Raw genomic sequence first — 27611 nt, 5'->3', positions numbered from 1 at the left:
ATGGTGACCCCAGCGCACAAACAGCCCCTAGCCTCAGTCATTCTCTAGATGGTGACCCCAGCACACAAACAGCCCCTAGCCTCAGGCATTCTCGAGATGGTGACCCCAGCGTACAAACAGCCCCTAGCCTCAGTCATTCTCTAGATGGTGACCCCAGCGAACAAACAGCCCCTAGCCTCAGTCATTCTCTAGATGGTGACCCCACAACACCACGGGCGTTTTGCGTTCTGCAGTTCAGCAAGATTGAATCCGTAATTGCGGTGCAGCGTGCGTTTCAACGGCGTTTTGGCATTGATCCGCCAATGTCAAAGAGCATTCGTCGTTGGTACCGACAATTTGAGGAAACGGGCAGCTGTTTATGTAAGGGGAAGAGCACAGGGCGACCACGCACCTCAGAGGAAAACGTGAGAAGAAAGGCGTTTGGGACGAATTCAATTATCGTCTCGATGTTGTCCGTACAGCAGGTGGAGGGCAGATAGAGCATTTATAAAATGGTTACTAAAACTTGATATCTCATTAAACCGTTTGTAACTTTTCGTGTAATTGTAACATGTTGCCATCGTGAAATATATTGCTTTGAAATTGGGTCCACCCTGTATTATGTTTTCGATCATTAAATGGGGGTCAAAAGACATCTGGACCACCCGGTACATCACCATACCGCAATTGGCAAGTGGTACCTGAGCCTTTAAGTTGGGCCACCTCTCGGTTATCTCAGACAGTGTTGGCAACATACGTACTGGAGAGACAAAGGCGGTCAGGCGGACACTGTTCTTTAAAAGAAAGGTGCTCGCTAACAGCGTCTCTTATCTGCGTCGTGTAAGAGGGAAGATCTCTCTCTGTGTGTTTTGTTCTGCGCACGCTTTCATCGCTGCGTGTGTTTGCCCTCAAAGTCCTTCCCAAACTCGTTTGCAGCTTCCTCCTGTGTGCTCGGTCTGTGTCGTTAAATATCCCTTGGACAGCGGGAGGATTAAAAAAACAGCAAAGCGAAGCAAAAGGCTTTGCGAGAGAGGGGGTCAACACGGCTGACCATTACCAGAGGCAGAGCAATTCAAATGCGCCACGCTTGAAGGAGCAAACTGGGCAAGCCAGGCACACAATTGGGCCGTTTCTCTGCGTTCACATCAATAAATCCTTTTTTTCCGAACGAATATATTTATTTTTGAAGAACAACTAAAGAACGGGGTTGTCTCCAACGTAACGTAACATCGAAGCGTATCGGCCTGCTAGGTTGACTGGATCACCGTTTGTTTTTTGCAAAGCTACAACCCTGCTGATGAGACTCGGTGGACCAGCTCGGGTTTCCCTTGCCTGAACAAATATTTCTGGATCACATTGTTCCAGAAGGCCCATTGGTTAATGGAATTAAGTGTCACTTCACTGGATTTAATTTTGGCAATAAAATAGACGCCTCCCCCTGTTTATTAAATCATAATTATTCCATTACTCACAATCCACCTAGACAAACAGCACATGGTATAATTACGATTATTTTTTTCTCTTCACTTGAAAGGCACTACAGTATTTGAAGTTAACAACATGGCGGTGCATTATTTGTATATTTTTTAAGTGTTTACCTTTCCAATAATTTACACTCCTATCGTGTTTTGTTGTAATGTTTGTTGTTGTAACATTCTGACCCGCCCCTACTGGACATTTGTGAAAAATACCTTTATAGCTCATCGAATTCCTCCTGTATAGATAAATTCTCTGATTCTGATGCTGACACCAAATCACTCGTAGTGAGTCCGATCTCTTCACAGATGCTACGCATGGTTGAGCCTGGATAATGCTATCATGAGGGCCACCACCATGATCCATGGACAAACAGGTTGCTATAGGCTGCTGCTGCTACTGCGGGTCTACGTGAAAGGGATCAGAGGGCAGTGCATCAAAAAATATATTGTTGTATTGTACGTATATGCTACCACTAGGAATGAGCTTCAGATTCAAAATACGTATTCAGATATTTTTTTTTGACAATTTTAAAGATACACGTGGTGAATCGTGTGGCAGGTTCACTCGTGCTGGCTGTCTGTGGAGTTTTTAATTGAGACATCTGCGGGAGCTCTACGGGAGCACGTCCTCATGTCTGGCTTAGGTGCCTGAGGCGAGTGGCCACTATTTTGCTTCCGCAGATGTTTTCTTCCTCTTCGAGTTTCATTTAAATTTGCATTGAAAAGTATGAAAGATATTTCGCTGCGTCTCTTCGACCGGCGCCGCGAACCAGAGCGTGGCCTCCCTGATAAAGGGCATTTCAACAGAATTGTATTGTTTTATATTTGTATTATTTTATTGTTTCCCTTCTACGTGACTTTACCAAAAGAACCAAGAATATAAGATATCCGCGTGTTAATTAGCGGAGCCTGGTACATCGTACGCAATAGGCCTTAGTTATTTAGCAATATAGATAAGCAGACAATGTCTCCTACATATATCTATCTCTCCACATAAAAAAATAAAAGTATTCCTGACAAATTATTTTCTAGGATCATTTCTGTAAATCTACTTGCAGTTAAACCAATTGGTGGCAGTTGTGCCACCGTGACTGTTTTGCTCAGTTTCATCTTGCAAAAGTGCCACGTGAAGTGTCGAACGCCTGCTGGCAGGATGTCACGGGACAGACCCAGGTGCCATGGGTTGACTGACTAAGATGACTGACCCTAATCTGTTCTCCATACTCTGCCAACTTATCCGCCCGGCGCTCCACTCGTTGTTGTGAGCGTCACTCTGTTATGATTTTTTTTTTAAACATTGTATAAGAGCCTCCAAACATTGGCTCAAGATAATTAATAACCAAAGAAAGACATGGACAAGTATTAAATACAATTAAATATATATCGCAAGGACACAAATGGTAAAAAAAGCATCAGAGTACAGTGTCTACCTGAGGCAGTTATTGAAGGCGAACCAGGATTACAATTGTGAAATTAAGAGGCAGACGATATCATATTTTCATATTTTTTTATGCAAAACTTGATCATGAAAAGCAACATGCCAATGCTGTGCCTACTTAAGAACGGTTTGCATCATTTTGCGTATGCCTTGCTCTTACTTGGTTGAGGAACGTGGAGATTCACAAAGACAATAACATAACCAAGAGTTAAAAATTGTGCAAAGAAGCGTGGAGAGTTGCCCGCGTGGAATGGCACCGAGGAAACAAAAAAACCCCACTGCTAACGTACTCAGAGACAACGTTACTGAACGTTCAGACAAGTCGGGGGCTTGGGCAGGACACGTCGCTAGAAGGGATTCTGGCTCTCTCGGGGAATGCGCCTGAGAGAGAGACGGGGGGGGGATCTCCACAAGGGATACGGCGTGACGATATCAGCTCCTGTGCGGGTGGTAAACGTCCTGCTACATCGTAAAAACTGAGGGATGGTGATGGCTATCCATTAATGCAGAGATAATGATGATGATAAAACATACAGCAGCATTTTACTTAGCTCGTGAGGTAAGCTAACGGAATTGTTGTAAGCTAATAAACAGCCATGCGGAAATGGTTATATAATTCGTTGTATTTCCACACCATTACGTACGTTACATTTTGTTTACAGCGTTGTATGACTAAATACTGTATTTATTTCATTAAAATAAATGACCACTTTATTTTCAGTTTAGAAGAGGGAGTAAACTTTGTGCAAGGGCGTTTGAAATATTGAAGCATTGCTCTGCTTTCATTTCAATATCGTTGTAGGTTATTGCTTTGCTTATAAATTCATTTATTTTCGAAAACTGCTTACAACTAAGGTACAGGAACATAATGGTGAAAATTAAATTATCACCAATTAAGGGACAGGTTGCACCAGGTCTCCTGTTGTTACTAAGCCCGGGGCAGCTCGCTATATAAAGTGGCGCATTCCATCAGCGAAGGGGCCTCATTCACATCCAGTACGTACAAGGGCATTGGACAGAGGAAAGGAGGGAAGGTGCCGAGGACTATCGAGTGAATGAACGGGAGGGTTGATGAAGAGCAGTGGTGCAGTGCTGCCAACCCAGCTATCTGAGTTAAATTCCTGGCTATGGCTAATATCAGTGGGGAGTGAAAATATCTTAACTGGACCTGGGTCTGCCCACCTTTAAACACAGAAGGGATTGCCTTCCTGCTCTAAAAAGCATTGAGGCATCGGTGCTCATCTCCTGTTTACACCCTTGAGCCGGTGGTGGAAATTCCACATTCCTATGACATGTGGGAGTATTATTATTTTTTCCAAAAGTATTTTATTGAACAAACGATTCAGTTACACACGGAGGGCATGCATGGAAATTGACACCAGGATAGCCACAATGCAAAGTACAATTACTATTACCAACGATTTATATTTTGAACCTATCTGTGTGTTACAATACACTCTACATACCTGATGTTAACTTCCTTGACTCGGATAACCCTCTAGGCAAGTGTTCTTCACTAATGTTCAGAGAGGGGACACTTTCTCCGATAAGACATCATCAGTGTGAGGGCCGCTACACATTTGAAACCATTGGGGGTTGACAGCAGCCCGATGATGGGGGGGGGGGGGGGTGTTTTCACTCGTTGCGTATTGTCAGGGGCCGCACACAAGGAGCCGCACTCAAGGCCACCAGGGGCCGTGAGTGGCCCGCGGGCCTTGCAGTGAAGAACGCTGCCCTCGGGGAAGGGCAGGGAGGGGGGGAGAAGGGGATGGGTGGGGGTGCCTAAATGCCCGAATGGACGAGCTTAAAAACCAATGGCCACTGCAGGAGAAGCCGTGAAAGGGATCCAAGTTTGGTGATAGACTTCTTCGTTGCCCCTTAATTTAATACGTGAGTATTCTTAATACAACCGCTCTTGTCTTCCACCCAAAGTGGTAGCCTATTTTATCAACCACGTAAGGATGATGTGTTGAGTCAACCCGCAACCCGGATTTGAACTCGAAACTTTCCAATTACAAGCTGCTCACTCTACCGCTGAGCTCGCCTGGAGCAACTCGTCATGACCATCGTGGTGACGGATTGCCAACAAACCCCGTGCCAGATGCTGCTTACGCAGCCCTTCATGCAGCAGTGGATTTACAAAGGCCTGTACAACACGAATTCACAGCCACAATATGTTTTAAACTTAATTATTTAAACGCATGTGTAGAATTGTTTATTGTATGTTTATGTGTGTAACGATGTGATGGCGCTTTGGGTGGCAGATTTGTGCCAAAAATGCGCCACGTGTTAACCCAGAACAAATTGACTTGACCTGCAAACTAAAGCAAACGCTGATCACCTCCATTGAGTTTCTGACCCAGTGCCATGCATACATCGTGAGGTCAGCGTGGAACAGTAGGGCAATATTAACCCCTCGAGATGCCCAATGCAAAAAGCTATTTTTCACAACTGTCCAGTAGATTATTTGAGAGACTAATGGTGGAGCCAGCGATGAGGAAACATTGAGCCAGTGCCACCGTGATGAGCCGCTGCCTGGTGCCTCGAGAAAGGGTCACAAATTGTTGGGGGTTCAATAGGAGGAATGATTTGACCAACACCAGAGTTGTAAGGTTGAGGAGGTACAATCAGCAAGGTTTAGCAGACCCGGAGTGGAGGAGGTTCGTGTGGTGTATAAATCAGTGTGACCGTCAGAGGTGTGATAGTAACCGCCGTGGCTGCCAATGAGGCGACCGATTGGGGGAGATGTGTAGACCAAAAAAGTAACAAAACACATCTTTACATATCTCTCCCGCCACATAATTATATAGATATATTTCATTTCATCAGGCGTACAGAGCCTTCTGGGAGTGAATTACTTCAAAGGCAACCCTCAAATATGATTTGGACTCATTGTCTTCCCCGCTTTAGTCGAGCTCTACACGAGGATTATTTTTGAATAAAATAATATTGAGAACAATGTGTGTCGTGCTATTTTTTTATTGGGCACGGCCATCTCAGCTGAATGTACCTAGCCATTACACCTCTCGACATGGGTTAGCTGTGCACGCTGTTTGTTCGTTCGAGACAAGTCTTCTTTATTTGTCAAGTTCACATGCCGATGCGTGGGTGAAACAACGGAGAGTGACTCCATTGGCTGCTCACAGGAGTCCCGTGGTCTCCTTCACCATTGTTAGATTTTCAGACAGCTTTTGCGATCAATGTCGTTTTGTTGGTGGTGGTGCGGTTATTGTTTGACTGCCAGAATGTATCACTACTTGTGTGTGTGATGTTTGTGCTAGTGGGGAGCGGTGGCGCAGTGGTTAGCACACAGCGTTACAAACACGGCGACTCGAGTTCGATTCTTGCTCATGACCAACACCAGTGACGATGATCTGAACCGGTTAAGGCCCTCCCCCAGATCGACGCAGCCTCAAATGAGTACCTGATGTGATGTGTAAACATCGCCACAAGGGAGACAAAGCTGGCCAGGCGTTGTACTGGCCACCCACCCCCTCGTGTGCCGTGTTGGCCTTTATAGGTGCTCGCGAACAGCACTTGCCCCAACAGTCTGTTAAGGTTATACGGGGGAGCTTAGTCTTTTTTTTCGCGCTAAGAATGTCTTGATGGACAACAGAAAAGAAACCTCTTTTGTTGTTGCAGAAATGTCCTTTTAATTAATCACTGGAGAAGATACCCAGCCTCAGCACATCATTCCAACGGCTAAGACGAGGAGTGGGCTTGGGCAGGACACCTGGAATTAAGGGATGATGGAGGCTTGTCAAGAATAATAAAGAAGTAGCAGCCTTCCTGCCACTTCTTCACATCCGAGAGGGCATTCGCCACGGATATGGAGCGATGAAATCAGCTTGTATATAAGTGGTAGGTGGATTGTTGCATCGCAGGATAGTGAGAGATAGTGGTGTCTTCATCCACCAGTGGATTAACCAATTCTGATGGTACAATTTTTGGTCACGCTTGCATAAAATATATATTTGTTTTAATCTAAGCGATGCTCAAATGAGTTTGTGTGGCCACTGGTGGAAATTCCACGTTCTCATGGTGGTGGTCAGTCTCTCCATAGGATGACTGCTTTATTTTTGTGCTATGGATCACTGTGTGTGTACTTACGAATGCATCCTTGACACATTAATGATTTGAAATAAGCCATACATAGAAATGGACAACTAAAGGCAAGCATAGTAAGGGAGGTAACTGACAAATCGCAAGGGCAAGCGGTACTACGACGTAGTTACTGTACTGTATTCTGGCAACAGTGTGGGGAAGCCTGCATCTAGCAGTGGATAGACCATGCTTGATGGTGATGATGATGATGGGGATGGCTCTATTCTGTGTGAGATCTCAGCCTTGAGCACAGAGTCAAGTGACACGTGGTGCCAACAGCAGCAGGGCAGGTTTGAGTCTGCTGCCACCACCTGGTGTAAACGTCATCGTCAGCAGCATGATAATCGCCAACATCAGCCCAGCGAGAACATTTTACTTCTAATACAAATTAGCTTATTCGTCATACATATTTTATGGATAACAGGTAATTAACTATTCATATGCAAATTTTCAGCTGTTCATCAGCTATAAAGATTTGTAGTGCTAATCAGGACGCGTTGTATAAAAAGTGCAGTCTCTCAACTTTTGCTATCCATAATATATTTTTTTAGTATTCTTTGGGTCTTTCGGTTAAGTCACGTAGAACAAAAACATTTACAAAAAAACTACGACTTTTCAATCGAAACGTCGTAGTTTTTTGTAAAAAAAAATTTGTTCTACGTGACTTTACAAAAAGACCCAAAGAATATGAATTCCTGCAGTCACGAAAGCTTTAAGTCAAGATTTTTTTGGGTTAGATCGCATAAATATAAATGTGTCGTTAAACCCACCACCACCCGACACAGCCAACTAGTAAGTTTTGCCACGTAAACAAAACGTGCCAATTCGTTACGAGTACAGCACACCGGTGTGTTGGAGAGTAAATCCACAACATTAACAATCTGAGTACGACGTTTCGCATGTGATTACAATAAGCATCATCAGACGACCGCCAGATTGCTATCGACTCTACATATAAACTATTAAAAAAAACTCTCAACTATCTTTTTCATTTACCAGGTAAGGCCCACTGAGCTATATAGTTATTTTTCAGAAGCTACCTGGCCATAAATGACAGCTCAACGAAGTGGCTTATCGCTTGGAAATGTAGAGCTGCCAAATACTCTAAACGCACGTTTCTAAATGTGGAGGGAAAAACCGGAACACCCGAATAAAAAATCCACGCGACTACGGGGATAACATGCAAACTCCAAATTTGCAGGCGTCAAGGTCGGGATTGAACCCACGACCTCCTGTATACCAGGCGAGGTAGATAACATTTCCGAGCCACCGCTCGCCCCTTTCTGGCGTCTAAACGTGCTATGATGGAGGGACATTGCCCGAAACGTCGCCTATTATATTGAAAACCACACAATGTTATTGACGAACTCATTGAGTTTATTTTTATCGTGCTTATGCACCACTGCCAACGCAGCACCACTATATTATTATTTCGTGTATAATTAAGTAGTTATTAATTATTCGATTACTAATTATTACAATCTGACACATGCCCTAGTTTTCACAGCGAGTCACCCCCAACTCTCGCGCGCGCTGTGGTCCAACGTCATCGTGACGTCATCGCGAAGAGGAAAGTGCCGTTGGCAACACAGTCTGAGGCGGCTCGCGTCGGCAAGCGAGTAATATTTAAACTATTTAATATCAACACTTGAGTAAACCTTGCGACGGAAAGATTACTTTAAAATACATATAGTTTACTGAAACGGTGCTAATGTCTGCGACTATGGACTGGAAACAGCTGCTAAAGGACCGGTTGGCTGCCTCTAAACACGGTGAGGCCTCGTAGACTAGGCCCTGTATGCTACTCGCCATCGGCCGTGATCGATCCACTGCTGGACGGCGAGGCCTTGCTGCCGCGCTAAGCCACCGCCACTTCTCGCACGGCCCTGCGACGTAACAGTACCATAGAACAGCTGCGCACGAGCTGATGCCATCGCTCCGTCTCCTTCGTGGACGTGTCCGTCTCGGCGTCTTCGCTCCCATCCCTTCCGCTCGTCCTGACCCCCACACAATCCCCTCTCGCCACTTCTCTCCCGGCCCAAGCCCCGCTCGCTCGCTCGCTCCTCTCCACACTCCACACTCGGCGTCTTCGCTCCCATCCCTTCCGCTCGTCCTGACCCCCACACAATCCCCTCTCGCCACTTCTCTCCCGGCCCAAGCCCCGCTCGCTCGCTCGCTCCTCTCCACACTCCACACTCGGCGTCTTCGCTCCCATCCCTTCCGCTCGTCCTGACCCCCACACAATCCCCTCTCGCCACTTCTCTCCCGGCCCAAGCCCCGCTCGCGTCCTTCGCTCTGCACCTCCCATGAGACGCTCGTCTCGTTAACACGTCTACGCTTCTTTGCGCACTTTTCAATGTCCTGTGTTGCTTGAAATTGTCCACGCTTATAAAGCGTTTACTTTATAACAGGTAAAGCAACTAATTTGAAGAAAAAAAGAATTGTAGGCACATTGCCATGTTGCTTTTCATAACACTTGAGTTTTTCCGAAGCACTCTAGCTTACTCTCAAAATTAAATTTGAGTTGAAATACATAGTATTGTTATGGTTTCTAATCTGGCATTGTTATAGTCGTATTGATCATCAACGTCAAGTCTTATGGAGTGGTGGAAATTCGACATTCATATGGCAGGGGGAAGTCCCGTAAATAAGGCTACTACGTATGACTTCCCATCAAGTGATAACCGATTTTAATGACCACGGATGGATGAATGGCCGATCGTGTCTCGAACTTGAAACCTGATTAGATAAAAGTACTAATGTGCAATAGAGTGAATGTTTTCCATTAATGTGGAATAACGATATGCGTTTGAGATGTAACAATTCTATCTATTCTATTTCGTTGTCCTAATTATGGGTTACAAATCAGCATTTTGTTGTCGTGGGTTACAGGTATATGTAACATCTCTGTTGGTATGATTCTGCAGGCTCTATTTGCATCCTGCAGAGAAGTATAGGTATTAATGTTTTAACGCATTGTGTTGACACTTGATGTGTCTTGCTTTGATGGTGCGCGAACGCTGACACTGACCTTGCTTTTGTGGCTTCAGTGTGGCGCTCGGAGCAGGAGATGAAGGATGAGGAGAACGAGCTCTTTCAGAAGTTCTACACCGACTGGAAGGGAACCAAGAGGGAGGACAAAACGCTGAAGGCCATCCCTCGCTTCTACTACCGGGTGGGCAGACAGTCATTTCCTGGCATTCCTTGCTCATTCCAACGTTGCTAATAAATCTTTATTTTTCGTGCCAATATCGCCCTCAATAGAGTAGGCATCAGTGCAGCAGAACGGGAATGGTTGCAGAGGCATAGAGCAACATACATGCAAAATAGAATCCGTACTACCTCAGCAGCTTAACTTCTCACTGATTGTCTTCTGGGTAGTTTACTGACCTACTGTATGCATATTCCACGCAAATCACAATCTCCTCTTCCTTTTACATCTATAGCACTATCTTGCCACGTTCTGCTCTGAACTTGGGCGTTGCTTATCCTGTCCTACCTTGCCGCTCGTGTGATTTCATGCGGCAGCTGCCCGGTGAGGATGAGCTGCTGCTACAGAAGCTGCGGGAGGAATCGCGCGCCGTCTTCTTGCAGCGCAAGAGCCGCGAGCTTCTCGACAACGAGGAGTTACAGGTGACGGGCGTACGAGCACGGACGTACACACGTGTCCCTTGTTACAACATTAGGCTCAATTTGTCACAACGTTTTCTGGGTCGATGGTAGCCTGGAATAGGCACGTGACTATTAGCCACAGCTATCGTGGGAGGTATACTGGATGTAGTGTGCCGGTTGGGTAAATAGTTTTACATGTCATGGACCTGAACAGGTCATGCTGAGTTTAAGCCCTAGTTACACCACCGGCAGTGGATCCGAAAACAATAGCAGCGACACTGGTGGGGTTGTAATACATTATCATTTGTAACGAACGCTTCTTCATAGCTGATGAATGTCAATGTTGGATGATCACTGTCGTTTATTTTGCCTAATGTTTTATTATTAATGGTATAATGCATGAATGTATAACAATAAACTGTCTGTCACGTATATATCTTAAAAGTTGGAGTGAAGTGCGTGCACACACACAAAACTCCCTGGTGTAAACGAGCGTGGGCGTGATTAACACTTGTTGCTCTGCACAGAACCTGTGGTTCCTCCTGGATAAGCACCAGACGCCGCCCATGATCGGTGAGGAGCAGATGATCAACTACGAGAGCTTCCTGAAAGTCGGAGAGAATGCTGGCATGAAGTGCAAGTCAGTAGGCCACCCTATCTGCCCCTTCTTCTTTCGTACGGCTGATGTAGATGCAGAGCAACAACTCTAATTTCACATTCAGGTGGTCAAGCCAGATAACCGCACCAGGAGTAGTGGAGTGTATCCCTGTGATGTCTCCTTCGTATTTGTGGATCGGGACATTGCGTCGTTATGTGTTGTACAGTCTGTTCTGGATGACCCCAGTCGCACACTGGAGAGTTTTTAAGTTTCCATTAATGCATCGGATATCTGCGGATGTGGTTTAGGGTGAACCATGATCTGCCCCTAATATCTGCCCCTAGTAATAGCCCATAGGTCAGTCTGGAGTGTATTTATAAAGACAATGCATACACGTGCCTATTTTCTTTAAAGAAAGATGCAACCAAAAATACAATGAGCTGTTATATTGAAGATACAGACCAAGGTTGTGTGTCACAGCCTGTCTGGCATGATTTTGATGCCTTGTTAATTACAAAGACATTCCTACATGATTTGGACAGGCTCTGGTGAATTGACCAGAGACTGCATGGCTGCTGTGCTTTTTAATGTATTGTCACTGCAGAGACATCGCAGGAGACAGAAAGTAACCTTAAAGTATTTTTTTTAACCATTAATTAAGATATTAAACTCGTTTCAAACAAATTAAGGCAGACCTCTTCATGAGTTACAATGCCACTCACTGGACCAATCAGCCTATCATCCCTCTGGGGTTACTAAAATAGGTCATGTTTTGGAGGGAGTCAAAATCATTGCCCGTACATATTGACCTACTACCAAAGGAATAATAAATTTTCTCCACTGGCTCAGGTCTGCCAAAGGAGATGAGCAACCATAATAGAGGTTTTTTGGGTTAGATTGCGTAAATATATAAAAGTGTCGTTAAAACCCGCCACCACCCGATACAGCCAATTGGTAAGGTTTGTCACGTAAACAGAACGTGCCAATTCGTCACTAGTACAGCACACCGGTGTGTGTTGGAGAGCCAAGCCACAACATTTACAATCTGAGTACAATGTTTCGCCAGTAATTACAACTAGCTTCATCAGGCGACAGCCAGATTTGTGGAGAAGTCCACTTGTTTCGTTCCTTAAATAGAGGGGTAGATGTGGTGAGCATGCTTCTGCGCTCTTGTGCCACGTGGGGGGGGGGGGATTACTGAGTCAACGTACATTACGCATGTTCATTATGCGAGCCCTTTGATCTTGTCCTTCCTGTACATTGTGTGTATTAAAATAGCCGTACCAATGGTAATCTCTATTGAAGTATGCTGCCCTTCATAGGAATGCATTAAAATATTGTATTATTTGATGATTCGCTTCCACGCAGCACTAAGGCGGTCGCTATCCGAACGGTTTTAATGACACTTTTATATACTTACGCGATCTAACCCAAAAAAACTCTATTACGGATGATATTGGTCGCGAAAGCCCACGTGTTAAACAGAGATGAGCAACACCCAATGCTCATTTAAACAGTGAACCACTGACTTTTGATGATTGCAACATGTTTGTGATAAGCATGCTGATGACATTCATATTAGTAATGAAGGTCAGGATGGTATAAACCCTTGTGGTGGTTAATTGATCATACTTTAGCATGCTGGTCAGTGTGGGTTGGTGAATATGGGGGGCATGGATGTGGAAGCATCGAAGTACTGAACAATGGATTTTGCTGTGGTTCTCTCAGCTGCTCACCATGTAATCTCAAAGTCCAATAAGATCCTGCTTGTTCTTTACATGGTGGTCACCATGCTTAGCTTCCGAGAGTTAACAATATTGGGCACATTTTAAGTGATTTGGTCATAGGCATGTATTGCTACTATATATACTGTGTAGTTTCTCAAACCACTGAGCGTTTAATGGCGATATTGTGTCATGTCCACAGACAGTTCTTCTCAGCCAAAGTGTTCGCCAAGCTGTTGGATCGTGACCCCTACGGCAGAATCTCCATCATGCAGTTCTTCAACTATGTGATGCGCAAAGGTGGGTCTCCTATCGTCACCACCACCACCACCACATGGCCATGCTTTAAATAATAATTTATGGGCGTATGTCAATTCCACTTCCAGTTGAAGGACTCTACACATCATGTCGGTCACAGGGTAGTATGATCATGTTTGATCACGTTGGTCAATGCAGGTTGGGGAAGTGGATTGGTGGGCGATGACCGAGGATCAGTTCAGCTCATTCGCCACTGCTTTTTGCCATGGCTGGGAACTGAACTCAGAATTCCGGGTTGAGCCTGGCCAAGAACTTGGATGGGTAACTACTACGGCTTGCCAGGTGGGGTTTGGAGTTACCATTGTTGCTTGTTACCCTCTTGTCCGTGGATTTTCTCCAGGTATTCCAGCTTCCAGACAGCAAATGCTCGTTAATGGTAATTGTCAAATATCCCAATGCAAGACCCAACTGAAGACGTCTTGTGACACAGTGGGCAAAGTATTGGCATATTCCAATGAATGTACATCTAACAACTATGTGCAGAGCATGAAGAAGTCATGTCCAATGTTGGCTAAGAGAGAGTTGGTGAAGTGATTCCATAAGTAGTTCTATGGTGTCATCTTTCAGGTGTCATGTGTGATACTCTTCTGAATGAGATAATTCCAAAAATATGTTTTTTTGCTTAAAACATCACCATTATCAAGCATGTTTAATCCACTGCTCTCATCACTCGACGCCACTGTAACATTTGGAATCGCGCGATAATTAAAGTACTTTAAAATAAGTGTGTATTCATCCACATATAATTACGTGTACATAGGAATTAAATGCGGATATTTGAGCTGGTACTGTGTCGTGTGCATTAACATTCTGTTTCTGTCGATATCTGCCTAATTACTCTGCTGCTATCTCTTGCATGATCTGATTTCTCGTGATGTTGCCGCCCTTCTCCCGTTTGTGAGTGCAGTCTGGCTGCACCAGACCCGGATCGGCTTGAGCCTGTACGATGTTGCTGGGCAGGGCTACCTCCGAGAGTCTGTACGTCTGCCTACTACACAGCCGTGTCGTCGTGACCGGATACAAATATCACCACTCAAATATCAGTCGTCATATCTACTGTGGCATTGTATTAGTGTATGACAGTCCTGTCAACTTATCTGGGCGGCACTGGTCACATGGAACTTTTGCTTAGTGCACTATCCTTTTAACCTCGTAACTCCGGTTTGATTCCCAGCCATGACTAACATCACTGGCGAGATATATCTGAACCAGTCCTGGAGCCGCCCAACCCGCTCTGACCTACGTGATGAAGTATGGCCGAAAAACAGTTTTATAGAAACGTGTTCCATTGCTTCATCGGTTCATGCACTTCGTTTAGTTTTCAGTCTTGCGTTAAACCATTATTATTATCGTATGGTTGAGCCATGATTTATGGAAAGAGAGTGTCATCAATGGTTGAATGCATAACCTGGCTGAATTTGCTAATGAGCCATTTCAGTGTGGTATGCAAAGTGTGTGAAAAATCTGTGTACCATAGGGTACATTGACTGTTTTTATTTATGAAAGTTGTGGTATGAACACGATGTTAAACATTCATATGATATACATTTTTAAGTCTGTATCGGAAGCATTTTTTGCTGCATTTTTTGATGAAATAATTAAATTGCGACAACTCTATCAAAAATAACAGAAATTACAGTCTTTGCTCTGTTGTGCAGTTTTACTAAACTTCACTGGTGATTACAATAATTGTATGTATGTATATTGAACTTCTTTTGCACCGTATCTAGCCAACCATACTAATCGGAGGTGTGGGACATTGAGCTGTTAATGCACTGTGAGGAAGCTGTGCCTGTCCTTACCTTGCCCCTTCCTGGCTCATGCAGGACCTTGAAAACTACATCCTGGAACTGATCCCCACACTGCCTCAGCTGGACGGACTTGAGAAATCATTTTACTCCTTCTACGTATGCACTGCAGTCAGGAAATTCTTCTTCTTCCTTGATCCTCTGCGCACAGGTAGAGGGACGTGGCCAAGTGCCTCAACGTCCGCTTGTGTTTCCTTGTCGTGTATATATGCGCAACCGTGTGTTGTCTCTCATAAGGAATCTGTGTGTTGGTATGTCAGCAATGAAAATCATTTCATTTAAATCTATAAACACTTAATTGTTAAATGATCTGACAGAACCTATGCTTTCACGATTAGATATCTTTCTCTGGATGATTCCAGCTATGCACTGTTTCTCGAGTTGCCTCCGCCCCCCTTCTGCACCTGTAACAGATTGGGCCTGACAACATTCCACTCTGAAGAGTTTGAAGCCCATTTTAGCCAAAAGAATTCCTACGGTTGTCGAGACAGTCCTCAATCCCTTTCGCTGCCCTCCTCATACTTGTGTACAGAGATTGAGACATTTTACCTAAAGGGGCTGTGTTGGTTGTACCCCCAGCCCCGGCTGCCAGAATTACTCGTGGGGGCGGGGGGGGGGTGCTTTTCCCACTCTTGGGAAAGGGGAACCAAATCCAATGAGACAAATGGCAAAGTTAGTCAAATGGCAAAGTAAGAGGATTCCCTGGATAAATGATATTAAATACCTGGGCAATCATGAATATATTCGGATAATTATTGTGTTAACCTACACTTTTTTTGTTCTAAATAATCTTAAAGGAAGAACAATTAGTACAAGTATGTGTATTGATAGTGACAACATCTGGCAACTCCTGTATGAAGGAATGCCACAGTTGCACAAAGGAGTCCGGGTATTTGTAATATTGTGGCGACACAGAAAGTTGTGTGCTGTGGGACAGAGTTGTACGATGACGTTTCTGATGGAGGTAAATGTCAAACCAGCTGAAATTTACAGGCTAGCCTCTAGTCTGGTGATATGTGTCTCATGCAGCAGTTTCATGGTGAAAAAAGGTTTAAAAATTGGCACGAGTCAGTAAATGCGATGAGGATGTGAGAGCAGATGTTCTGAAACAGCTGCGCCCATGTCCTAATGAATTCTACGCAACTGAATATAAGCGCTTACAACACTGGCGGGACAAATGCTTAAGTGCAGCAGGGGAATTCCTTGAGTAATAGGGCAAATTTAATTTACTTAATTTCACTTTCAAATTATCTTAACTTTAATTGCAGGTTAACCTTGAACTACCCTTGCAGAAACAATCCATCCCTTGTGTACATAGCTTGCATGTTATCTGCATGCATGTGGTATTAGCAGTTGCTGTATTCGTGTTTCCCCTTTTGCAGGTAGAATTAAGATCCAGGACATTCTCGCGTGCGGGTTCTTGGACGATCTGCTCGAGGTGAGTCTCCATCTGGGTTGTAGCATCCACCTGGGTTGATTGCAGTAGCACACGTGGCAAATGCTTGAAAATAGTTTCAAATGTTATCTGAAGGGTCCCACTCTTGTCCAATTCTAGACCCTGTAAGTGTGTATACGTGACCATCAATTGCAGTTTGTATCTGTCATTATTTCCTATGGCGTTTTTAAAGCAATTGACAAAACATTACAACTGTGTGAGTTTGGTCATCGATTTGATGATATAGGGAGTTGCTTGATGTTTAGCGTTCGTACCTTGTATTTTAGATGTATAAGAGTGCCTTAACATAGTTTTAAAAGAGGTAACAACAACCGAGTGATTTATATGGCAGGGGCATGCAAGGGTCCAGGAATGAATGACCGGAGCAGAGGGCACACGAGGGTCACGAGAGGGCTATAGGGGAGGTACGGGACAGAGTGGAGGGGCGAGGGGAGGGAAGAGGAAGGGAATGGGTATCTCTTGTGTGAGCATACAAATGCAGTGGTGGGTTACGTGATGAACACGTTGCACTTCTCCAAATTCTCAAAAAGCAACTATCTAGCATGCACGAATCATTCACAACGTTTTGAGAACAATTTAAATTATGCACACATTTTAATGTTCATTGCAGTTACCTTTATAGACTCTCACCTGGTTATAAACAAAGTACATTTCTTTATGTAGGTTTGTATTGTTCCATTATACACTTTTTATTAAGACAAGGGCTTTAAAATAGAAACACTAGTACAGTAGTTTGTTTTGTTTTATTAGTTTGAAACATTTAAAGGTATATACTCTTTGGTTTTATTCGGTAAAGTTTCGTAAAAATATAAAAAACAAAAAATAAAATAAAAAATTCACTTGCTTGAATTTTTTATTTTTTGTTGTTTTATACTTTTACGTGACTTTACCAAATAGAACCAAAGAGTATGGATCCTTGCAGTCACGAAAGCTTCAAATCTAGAATTTAAAGGTATGTATTGCATGTATGTTTAGTGTTTAGTTTGTTGTCCTTCCCCCGCACCTCCGAAGATGAAAATACATTTGTAAGTTGAATTTCTTTAACACCGTACGTAGCCAACCGTGCTCATTGGAAGTAGCCAACCATGCTATTTGGAACCTCCTGTGACCAAATGTCCTGGAGTACACTTAATGTGGTTGTCTCACAAGCCGAGCATGTCTGGGCCTGTATACTGCTCGTGTGGGGGACCACCGTGCATAGACAGGCTGCCATAGTCCTCGGTGGGCTACCTGGTGGACACCAGAACATGTCAAATAATCCTGACAAACCGCACAAGGGTAGGCCCTCATCCAGCAGTGGATTGACACAAGGGCTGTACGTGCACAATGCAGTTGTATTCGATACACATATTATTGTTTAAAAAGAATTAATGCAATGCCCGAGTGTATTTCTGTTTTTCAAAAGGGCACCGCACATGATGCCTTAAACATTAATTAATGTCATTAAAATGTGCGTTGATGTAAACGTACGCGAGTCAGTGCGAGCACCTGCATGCTTTCACTCATTTTTGAATCAATGGAGGGATAGATCCATAAAATCTTACTTAAGGAAATTGAGGTAGCACTTGGTTTTAATGAAGTGAAATTGTGGATAATTGCCTGGAAATTGCTTTGCAATTACAAAGTGGAATGAGCTTCATTAAAGTGCATGCCTAATGTGAACTGCAGCTTTAACACATAACATTGGGCTGATGGCTTGTTTTCACGCACTTGGATATTTATTACTCTTGAGTGTAAATATTCTTGGTGTTATAAAAATACAACAAAAATTACATTACTATGAACATTGTTCATGTTTTTAAATGTATATTTTATTGATTCATATTCATGCATATTGTTACTTGATAATTAAAGAGGTTCACATTTACAGGTGTCGCCACACTCGACTGGGCAGTGCCCCACTGAGTGGTCGGCAAGAAGCTAGTGCTGACAATTCCACGTTGCTATGGTGGAGACGCTAAGCATTTTTGAATTCACTCTTTTGCTCTCCATAACAGTTGTTATTTTATGATGGGCTAAGTTAACTCCCACCTAAGATACCACCATCTGAACTGTTACACCTCTTCATCAGATTACATTTCTGTTTTTAGCATGAACTATGCTAATTGTACAACACAAGTCGGGTGACATAAACCGCTGCTGTGTGAGCACATGCAAGTTATATGTTTCCTATATTCTGTCTGAACCACACATGCTCACGTGAAAACATTTCCATGTGTTAGCGATTGTAAATTATTATTTGTCAGTCTCATCTTGCCTGTGTTTTTTGTTTTTTTGTAAACAGCTGAGGGATGAAGATCTATCCAAAGAGAGTCAAGATTGCAACTGGTTCTCTGCACCATCTGCCCTCCGTGTCTATGGTGCGCTTGCCACTAGAACCCCCGTGTATACTCATCATAATTAGCACAGTTGGCTACGTACGGTGCGAAAGAAGTTCAACATACATTACCCATGTTTACCAGGCATGCAACAATTCAACCTCACGTGATATGGTGAATTGTTTTTATTTGGAGTTATGATCGAATTGTAGATTTTTTTCCCAATTATTTTTGCTGTCTCATTGTTTCTCATTGGTTCTGTTTCATTAATACAGTCTCCATTACTAAATTAGCCTAATTGCTATTGCCATGTTATTGGCATGAATCATATAAGTAATTGATTCTTACATGGATAATCCCTGCGTGTATCCTCAGTATAATAATCTTTTTTAACTTTTGAATTGATGAAGCGTTATCTGATACAGTAAAGGTTCACAAGTTAAAAGACCAACTTTTGGGAGGGTCCTGATTTAAGTTGTTGCCGCCTTCCCATATCTGTACATTTTTACACAAGTAGGAGGGAAACCCACGTGTGTATGGAGATGTCAATAAGATTCTGTACAGACAGCCTGGCTGCAACCCACTTGCTATACTGAAACCATGTTGCTGTCCCAAGTATGTTTTGGCATGTCCTGGGAGCTTCTTCAGGAACTGAAGCTCCTTGCACTTGGCCTGGGAAGCTCCTCGCATTAGGGAGCGAAAATGTCTAACATTGTGCCGAGCAGGACGCAGTAAAACTTGATAAGACACCGGGGAGCTATACAGCACAACCGTGAAAATCTACGCACCAGAAAATGATGTTATCGTGTATGGGGATGACTCGCAAAGATTCCTCCTACTCTGCACGATCTGTATACTCGGTTGTAAAATATGAATGCTTCTCGTTGTGTAAAGACGTGCACTGCAACCATTCTCTCATACGCCGCCGTTCGTGCTCTCTGTGTGACAGGGCAGTACCTCAACCTGGACAAGGACCACAATGGGATGCTGAGCAAGGAGGAGCTGTCACGCTATGGCACGGGCACACTCACAGGCATCTTCCTCGACCGCCTCTTCCAGGAGTGCCTCACCTACGACGGAGAGATGGTACTTAGCCCAGAGTGGAATGTGTGGTGTGTGTGCGAGTGGGGGACAGTACTGGTCACATAGAGGCAGCTGCTCTCCAGCGACAGTTAACACAACAGAGCGCCGGCGACTAAAATACAGCAATTTGGCACAGTGGAGGGCGCATTTTGCGTATTTGCCAGTTACCTCGGATAACCCTTAACACCTAGGTCTGTCCCATGACCTGCCAGTGAGCAGTCGACACATTTCCTCAAATTGTACCCAACCCCACACGAGCGCTGTGGTGACGTCTCCATCACTTAGTTTTGAATGGCAGCGGTTGTGATGTATGTGGTGTACGTGCATATATGTAGTTCATCACTGCTATGATCCCAGTGACCTGTGGCTGCTTCGCAGTACAGAAAACATCAAGTGGAAAGTGATCTACGAGCCTGTCCTGAGCCTAGCATCCGATAGGGTTACTTGGTCTTCAATGAGTACCTCTGTGAATGAGCAGTGGGGAGACAAAGGCAGCTGAGCTTGATTCTGGCTACATCTCCCGCTTGTAATTGTACCATAGATGCTTGTTGACAAGCACTTGCCACAACAGTCTGTTAAGGCTATACGGGGGATCTTTGAGTGTAAATCTTTTCAATGTGTTCCTTTATGTGAGCAGGACTACAAGACGTACTTGGATTTTGTCCTGGCCTTGGAAAACCGCAAGGAACCCGCCGCCCTACAGTATTTCTTTAAGCTGCTTGATGTTCAGAGCAAGGGCTACCTCAACGTCTTTTCCCTCAACTACTTTTTCCGGGTAAGCCGGGAGTAGTGGCAAGTGTCCGTTGCCCACTTTGGGAAGTGCATTTTTTTACTCATGGATACTCAAACATGTTGTTGGAGTGAAAATCATTGCTGTGTTTTACCATTATTACAGTTATGCGAGTGGAGGAAGGGCTTGTGTGCGTGCCTGGAACATTTAAAAAAAAATTCTATATAAAGTGATGGCGATACTGTTCAGGACATTAGTGTAATATAAACCTAATAGGCACACTCCCGTAAGACAACCAGGGACATTTCTAAATAGACCCTCGCCTAATTGAAAAAAAGGTCATCGATTGATGTACGAGATGGCACAAGGCAGTGTTGAGTTGCGCTGTGCGTGTGTGACTTAGTGGTTTGTTCCCGTCCCAGGCCATCCAGGACCAGATGCGGGCGCACGGGCAGGAACCCGTCTCATTTCAAGACGTAAAGGTGATGCCCTTTTGTTGCTGTGTAAATGACATGTGTCCATAAAATTATCTCCCACGATACGAAATTGCGCGGCACGAGTGCTGAGCTCTTAATGTTAACAAGTTGACGCTGTGTTTACCTGTTCAACATGTGTATCCCCCTGTTCTGGGGTTTTCTCAGCATTGCGCATTCAACATCACGCATGTTTCTTTGTGTTAATAATTAAGTCATATTGAGGAAATTCTTATCTTTTCCAGCAGACTTGTGTATTTTTGGCCAATTCCATTTTAAGGAGTGTTTCTGTTGTGTGTATGGAGATAACGGGTACCCAGAGAAAACCACCACTCATGAGAGGATCACGCATAAAGATCCAGAGATGGGTTTTCAATCCCTTTACTGACTCTTGCACAACTCACTTCAATTGCTTTGGAAGTTTGAAGAAATCAAATTTGATCCAACAACCCTTGCCTCCAAAGAGCCGGATTATAAGCATTGGCCACCATGTGTGGAACAGTCTATATTTCAAGTAATATTGCAGCGTTTAAAACACTCTTACAATCCAGGTCACTTGTGTGCATTCCTGGCTATGCTGCACAACATAAGTGACAAACAACATCAGAACCTCGCCTCCACCTGGCTGGGCTCAGCGCAGTCTAAAATAAGTTATTGATGGTGAGACCAACATCAGTACTTGGGAGACAAAAGCATCTAGGTTTGTGTGATGCTGGCAGCTGGTAGATCAAGGATGAGTATAACGATGACGATGATATGTTGCATTGCAGGATGAAGTGTTCGACATGGTGAAGCCGCAGGACCCCCTCCATATAACCTTGGCTGACCTCATCTCCAGCAACCAGGGCGACACGGTGGTGAGCATCCTCATCGACCTCAACGGCTTCTGGACTTACGAGAACCGGGAGGTGCTGGTGACCGATGGCAACGAGCCTGCCACCACCGACCTGGACGATCCGTGACCTGCACTCGTTACTGGACTCATTCACCAGACGCCCCCCCCCCCATCCCCCATACCCTCCTCCCCCCACGTTCACCAGAGCCTTCCATCTCTATACTCCCCCCCCCCGTCCCCCCTGCTTCCCTTCCTTCCGACAGTTATGCTGAGATGCGGTAACATGATGTACCCTTGCTTTGATCAAATTGATCGTAGAAACATTTGATCATACTATGTTATATCATGTTCACGTCTGAAGAGTGCCTAATATGTTGCGTTTTAATGGTGGGAACTACTAGTGCAAGTGACAAAAGAAGCCACAACGCAAATTAATTGTCTCTTGTAGCAGCGTCCCTCGTCCGTGTTTTCCAGTTTGTCAAACATGTGTTTAAAGCTTTGATAGAGAGAATACTCTACACTTGGTCAAGCGCATCATTAATTCACTGGCGCGATGTTACTATGACACACAATGTTTTTAAATTGATGTCACTTGAATACGTTGGTGGCGTATTTGACTGAGTTTCTAAGATATGTTTTTTTTTCTCATTAACGAAGCTTCAAACTGGTGTTGGACAGGCCAAGATACATCAGAGCTACTTGTGTACTAGATAAAAGCTATTTTATTTGGAGTGGCATCCTTATTTAATGAGTGAACTGTGTTGCTTGTTCTCGGATGTCTTTTTAGGTTGTATCACGTGTTGATTGGCTTTGTCTGATATTTTGCTCCACGAGCTAAGAGCTCCTTCAGGAACTCAACTGAATTCAGTTCCTGAAGAAGCTCTCCACGGAACACAGGTTTCCCCAAAAAGACATCGGTGAGCTATACAGCACCACCGTGAAAACATGTATTGTAGTGCTTGAGCGTCATGCGGCAAATTGATGGTTTATTTACAGGAGAAAAATTATTGGGAAATGTGTTTGGATTACCCATAGCAGAAATCTATTCACTTATTTCACACGTTAATATTAATGCTAAACAATTTCTATCGCGTACAAAATTTGTGCAAGCTCAGAGAAGCGGAGCCAAGGCTCATGATTCCTCATACACTAGCCTGCACAAGTGACAGCCATGCAAGGTGAGCCATCATCTGTCGCTTGGATACTGCGTATGTACAGCGGGAGATATTTCCAAATAACTGTTGTGGCTGTGCGAGTGCTGGGGACGACGAGCAGGTTAAAGCAATTAACTGAGCTATATAGCTCTTTTTCAGAAGCGACTTGGCCACACATGATACCTCAACGGGGAGTGGCTTATCACGTGGACATTTATTGCAGCCAAATAATCTAAACGCATGTTAATAAATTTGGAGGACCCATAGAAAAATCCACGCAGCTACGAAGATAACATGCAAACTACAAATCTACAGGCATCAGGGTCTGGATGAACCCACAACCTGCATACCAGGCGAGGTAGTTAACATCCCGCCACGTGTTCTGTGGTCATTGGAGCAAGGAGAGTTGAGAGAAATGGTAGGGAGACCATGAAAGAGTGCTCAGTTGCACAGGATGACAATCCTGGACTGAATCGTATGATTTGATGCAGAGTCTGTGCAAAGATTTAGGACAGCCATGATATCCACAAGGCTGTGCCTGCTCAAAGGATGACACCTGACAGTTTGTTTTGAAGTCTGAGTCGTTCAGGTGCTTTTTTCCCCGATATACAAAGTTGGGATGGCATTGCAGTAATCCTACAGAGAGGCAACGATTCTCCAAGCTCGGTGTTTGCTGTAGGCGTAGACAACATTGAGTGGATGTACCATAGGGCCTCAAGATGATGGTCGCATGCCTTTATTGTATGAACTTGGTTCATACTATAGGAAACGCCAAGGATGTTTAGGTGATATGAGAGGCTAATTATGGGTGACGCCAGCAACAATTCGACTTTAAGGTGGCGACACTGTCATGAGCCGCTGCCTGGTGTTTAAAAGTTCTGCGGGTTTTTTCAGCATTTAATAGCAGGTTCCTCCAGAACCACTGATGTAAGTTTGAGGTGCAGTCAGCAAGGTTAAGTGGACCCTGAGCAGAGGTGAATGTGTTTGTGGTATAATTGTCATCGGCATATATTGTGATTGCACCGCGGCGCGATGAGCCGGCCAATTGGGGAGATGTGAAAGGAAAACGTAAAGGGTCGAGGGGAGATCGCTGAGGAACTTGGCAGTGGATGCGGTGACTGTGGATGGGGAATTGGCAACCTTCACATGGGGACCTTCCATCGGGCAGGTGGGATGTGAGCCACTGTCACGCTCTCGTAAAGAGCAATTTCAGATTCGCATGCCAATACTCCGCCGATAAAGGGACATTTCACTTAATGATCTACCTTGACACCTCTGCTTTGACATCTAAGTCGATTTTCCATCTCATTGTGTTTTATTACTGTTAATTTTGGTTTACATAAACCATGTTAAATATTGTAATTATGATTACTGTATAATGGGCGATTTTGTTTCTTTCTCAGTGCTGCTGACTTTGCCTATCAATAATGTGCAGCCCTTTATGCCACTGTTGGATGAAGGTCTGAACACTGTCGATCATGGGGGTTGTTTGACCTGACTTCACCTTAGTTGGTGGAGGCAGGGCCCAGGACCTGTTCATATATCACCGAAGCAAATTGTGACTAGGATTGTAAATCAGGTCCCTGGGTTCATAGTGCTGTGTTACAAACACTCAATCACTTCCCTTGTGGATTCACATATGTATATATTGTAATGCCAGAATGTCATATTTTTTAAAGTGTAATGTTGCTCATTTAACTGTTCTATGGCTTTGAGTTTCATATTGTATAGTAAATACTCTTATATAAGAATTTTGAAAAACTACAGTTTGTCTCTTTGTGTTTCCTTTTATTATTCAGCAATACACATAAGCAGTTAATCAACTTCCAATAAGTCATCGTGGTCATTTTGGTCAATGCCTCGACACTTTGCCATCACTTCTGTCACGTCTCACAGCTGTTTTACAATCGACCTGCAACCTTACAGGCCTTACACAACCTCATCGTCACCATCTGTCAGTGGAGTGAGATGGCACAAATAAAACAAAAACATGTAATAGTAAACTATGTTCCACAACATTTTTTTCTGCCTACGTAGAATGGGTGTCAAGATGTAGAAGACGTCTTGACTTTATTTAAACTTAATGTAATTGGTTTACTTTCCAACATGTCTGTGGTCACATGGGCACCAACCCACAACGAATGAGTAGCAGCAAACAATTTGGAGAGCTCTACAGCACAACGACAAATTAGCACAATTAGGCAACCTGAATAATCTTTGGATTATAGAGAGTTAACTGTAATATCTATTAAATGCAGTTTTTCATTATTATGTAACGTGGTGTAAAGGCTGGTCAATTACTCTCATGTCAAGCTTCCCCAGTTAAATTTCTTGTCATGTCAGTTAAAACATCGGATGGACAGCCTTGGCACATTTTTTGTTTCCACCCATGTCACGTGACTTGAATTTGATTGGCAACTTGCTTGTGGTGGGATTAAGTGAGGGTATGTCCTCGCATCTTATGAACTTCCCTGACCAACCAGGCGAGTTGAGGGAAAACGCTGAGTCTCCTTAACAGCAGTGCACATTCACTGGCTTGTGTGAAGGAACCGCTCTAAGGAAATCGGCGCACCGGAGTATTCCATTCACGAGGGAACGTCGAATCGTCTTGCTTGAAAAACCCTTGCCGTGAAGAGTGGGGAACTCTGTCGGTAAAGCTGCAGGCCCTCCGAAGATTAGATTGCAAGTTCGCACCCAAAGCGGAGTTGATAACAATTATCATCGTCGCTCCTCGGTCCATTAATTATCCACCACCCGTTGAGGCTGCACCACTTGGTGAGAAGTCAGCGGTTTGTTGTGCTGTGGATAAACTGGTCCCCGCCATCACAATGTGTATTCTTCACCAGTGGCTCAATACTTGTTAGAGCGTGGAGACATTTCACATTTCCCTTGGGTTACCCTCTGCAGAGGAAGACCACTGTGAGCTTGCTGTGACGGCTCCATGAGGGCCGCTACAGCCTTGGGAAGTTTTACTTTGGGGTGGACGATTTTCTCGGAGGGCCCGGAGGAGGCGGTGACATCGCCGGGCTTCTCGCACCTGCAACGATAAACGCAGACAGCGCGACGAGCAGCCGGGCAGATTTAATTTGTTAAAACAACAATACTGCTGCTATTTTTGGACAAAAAGCAAGGTCAGTGGTAACAGAAAACATCCATGTCTTGTTTCAATATTTGTGTTTTTTAACAGTTCTAAATATTTCATCATACTTATGGGAACTTTACGTGAAGGAAGATGGGTAGATTTAATGCAAAGGGTTTTACTAAACCATATAAAATATCGATTTATTTCGTAGAGTGTAGAGAATTATAACCGACGTCAAGGAGGTAGTTTATTTTAGCATCTGGGCCAAAATCCACTCAACCAATTAATATCCTTTTATGTACTATGGGAAATTGTTGCATATTGTTTGCATATGCCAGGCTATATGTTTTATCACCATATATTCCCACACAAATTATACAATTGTTGCACAAACAGGGCCCGGATACTATACAATTCATAATGCGCATTAATGAGTATATCGTATGCAAAGTCAAACGTGAAACTTAAAATGACCAAATCGCCCTGAAAGCACCTGATGTTGTCATATACCGCAGGGCTATTCAGGACGAAGCCTGATAAGTAGATGTGGCCCTGGCTAGGAATGCCAGTGTTGTAGACTGGGGCTGCGGAGTGGCCAGCAGATGGAAGTCCGGCAATGTTTTGTATCGAACTGTGCGGAACTTTGAGTGGCATCTCGTATGTGTGGGTTTTCTTCAGGCACTCTAGTTTCAAACCAACATGCCAAACACTCATTTGTGATGGGCCAAATACTCATTTGTGATGGGCCAAATACTCATTTGTGATGGGCCAAACACTCATTTGTGATGGGCCAAACATCATAATGAAGGACCTTCACGAAAAATAACCTTGAGACTTAGCGGTGGCTTTCCTAGGTAAACCAAAGTGAATTCACGATGACACAAATGTGTACCTTCAGTTTGGTTTGCCCGGCCCTGAATGCGAGGCACGTGGCGTGGGTCGTACGGTGGAGCTGGGCCGTACAGCGGAGCTGGGCCGTACAGCGGACCTGGGCCGTACAGCGGAGCTGGGCCGTACAGCGGAGCTGGGCTCCGTGCTGGAGGAAACCCTCTAGGAGGCTGCGCAAGGCCCCTGTGTGGAGGTGGAAGAGGAGCAGCAGGAGGTGGGCTGGGCAGCAGCAGCGTGCGGGGGTCCATCAGCGGGGAGAGGTTGCACCTCGGGCCCATGTCGCCCCCTGGAGGCGGGAGCGGTCCCCACGGTGCAGCGGGGCACCAGCGCGGAGCTCCGAGGAGCGGGGAGAGAGGGCCTCCTCGGCGAGGTCGGAAAGGCGAGGGCTCTGTGAAGGAGCCTCCGAGGGTGGGCGGTGGCGAGAGTGGAGCTCCGCAGTGGGAGGAGGGCCGTCGTGGTGGCGCCACAGCCAGGCGCCCGTCTGCTCTCGCAATGGAGAAGGCCGATGAGAGACTCCGAATGCATGTGGATTT

General features: G+C 44.5%; 2 protein-coding genes across 6 annotated transcripts in view; one reads left to right on the top strand and one right to left on the bottom strand.

The window, feature by feature from the left end:
- Window positions 1-8536: 8536 nt before the first annotated feature.
- PPP2R3C (protein phosphatase 2 regulatory subunit B''gamma) lies at window positions 8537-24867 on the top strand. The gene is made up of 13 exons (XM_032964770.2): window positions 8537-8771; window positions 10050-10174; window positions 10528-10632; window positions 11139-11251; window positions 13136-13233; window positions 14159-14229; window positions 15078-15210; window positions 16442-16497; window positions 18800-18875; window positions 19783-19919; window positions 20554-20691; window positions 21069-21128; window positions 21890-24867. The coding sequence occupies exons 1-13, from the start codon at window positions 8711-8713 to the stop codon at window positions 22079-22081; spliced, it is 1365 nt and encodes a 454-aa protein (XP_032820661.1). The 5' UTR covers window positions 8537-8710; the 3' UTR covers window positions 22082-24867.
- An 8-nt stretch (window positions 24868-24875) lies between these two features.
- The window catches only part of LOC116948268 (uncharacterized), a 38038-nt gene continuing 35302 nt past the window's right edge, over window positions 24876-27611 (bottom strand). For all 5 annotated transcript variants that reach the window (XM_076071411.1, XM_076071408.1, XM_076071409.1 and 2 more), the window contains exons 24-25: window positions 27083-27559; window positions 24876-26145 (exon numbers count right to left, since the gene is read on the bottom strand). In XM_076071411.1, coding sequence (XP_075927526.1) covers window positions 26078-26145; window positions 27083-27559 — 545 coding nt within the window. In that variant the 3' untranslated portion in view covers window positions 24876-26077. The remainder of the gene's footprint in view (window positions 26146-27082; window positions 27560-27611) is intronic.

The sequence above is a fragment of the Petromyzon marinus genome, chromosome 33 (assembly GCF_048934315.1).
Source record: "Petromyzon marinus isolate PM22_M1 ecotype Great Lakes invasive population chromosome 33, UKy_Petmar_22M1.pri1.0, whole genome shotgun sequence".
Classification (NCBI taxonomy): domain Eukaryota; kingdom Metazoa; phylum Chordata; class Hyperoartia; order Petromyzontiformes; family Petromyzontidae; genus Petromyzon; species Petromyzon marinus.
This window is presented reverse-complemented; position numbering and strand designations above follow the sequence as displayed.

What these genes read in the sequence shown, in the direction of transcription:
- PPP2R3C (XM_032964770.2), top strand. Translation starts at nt 8,711, where the DNA reads ATGTCTGCGACTATGGACTGGAAACAGCTGCTAAAGGACCGGTTGGCT. An exon ending in AGGGCTACCTCCGAGAGTCT is followed by an intron (nt 14,230 to 15,077) that starts GTACGTCTGCCT and finishes TGGCTCATGCAG; the next exon opens with GACCTTGAAAACTACATCCT. An exon ending in TCTTGGACGATCTGCTCGAG is followed by an intron (nt 16,498 to 18,799) that starts GTGAGTCTCCAT and finishes TTTTGTAAACAG; the next exon opens with CTGAGGGATGAAGATCTATC.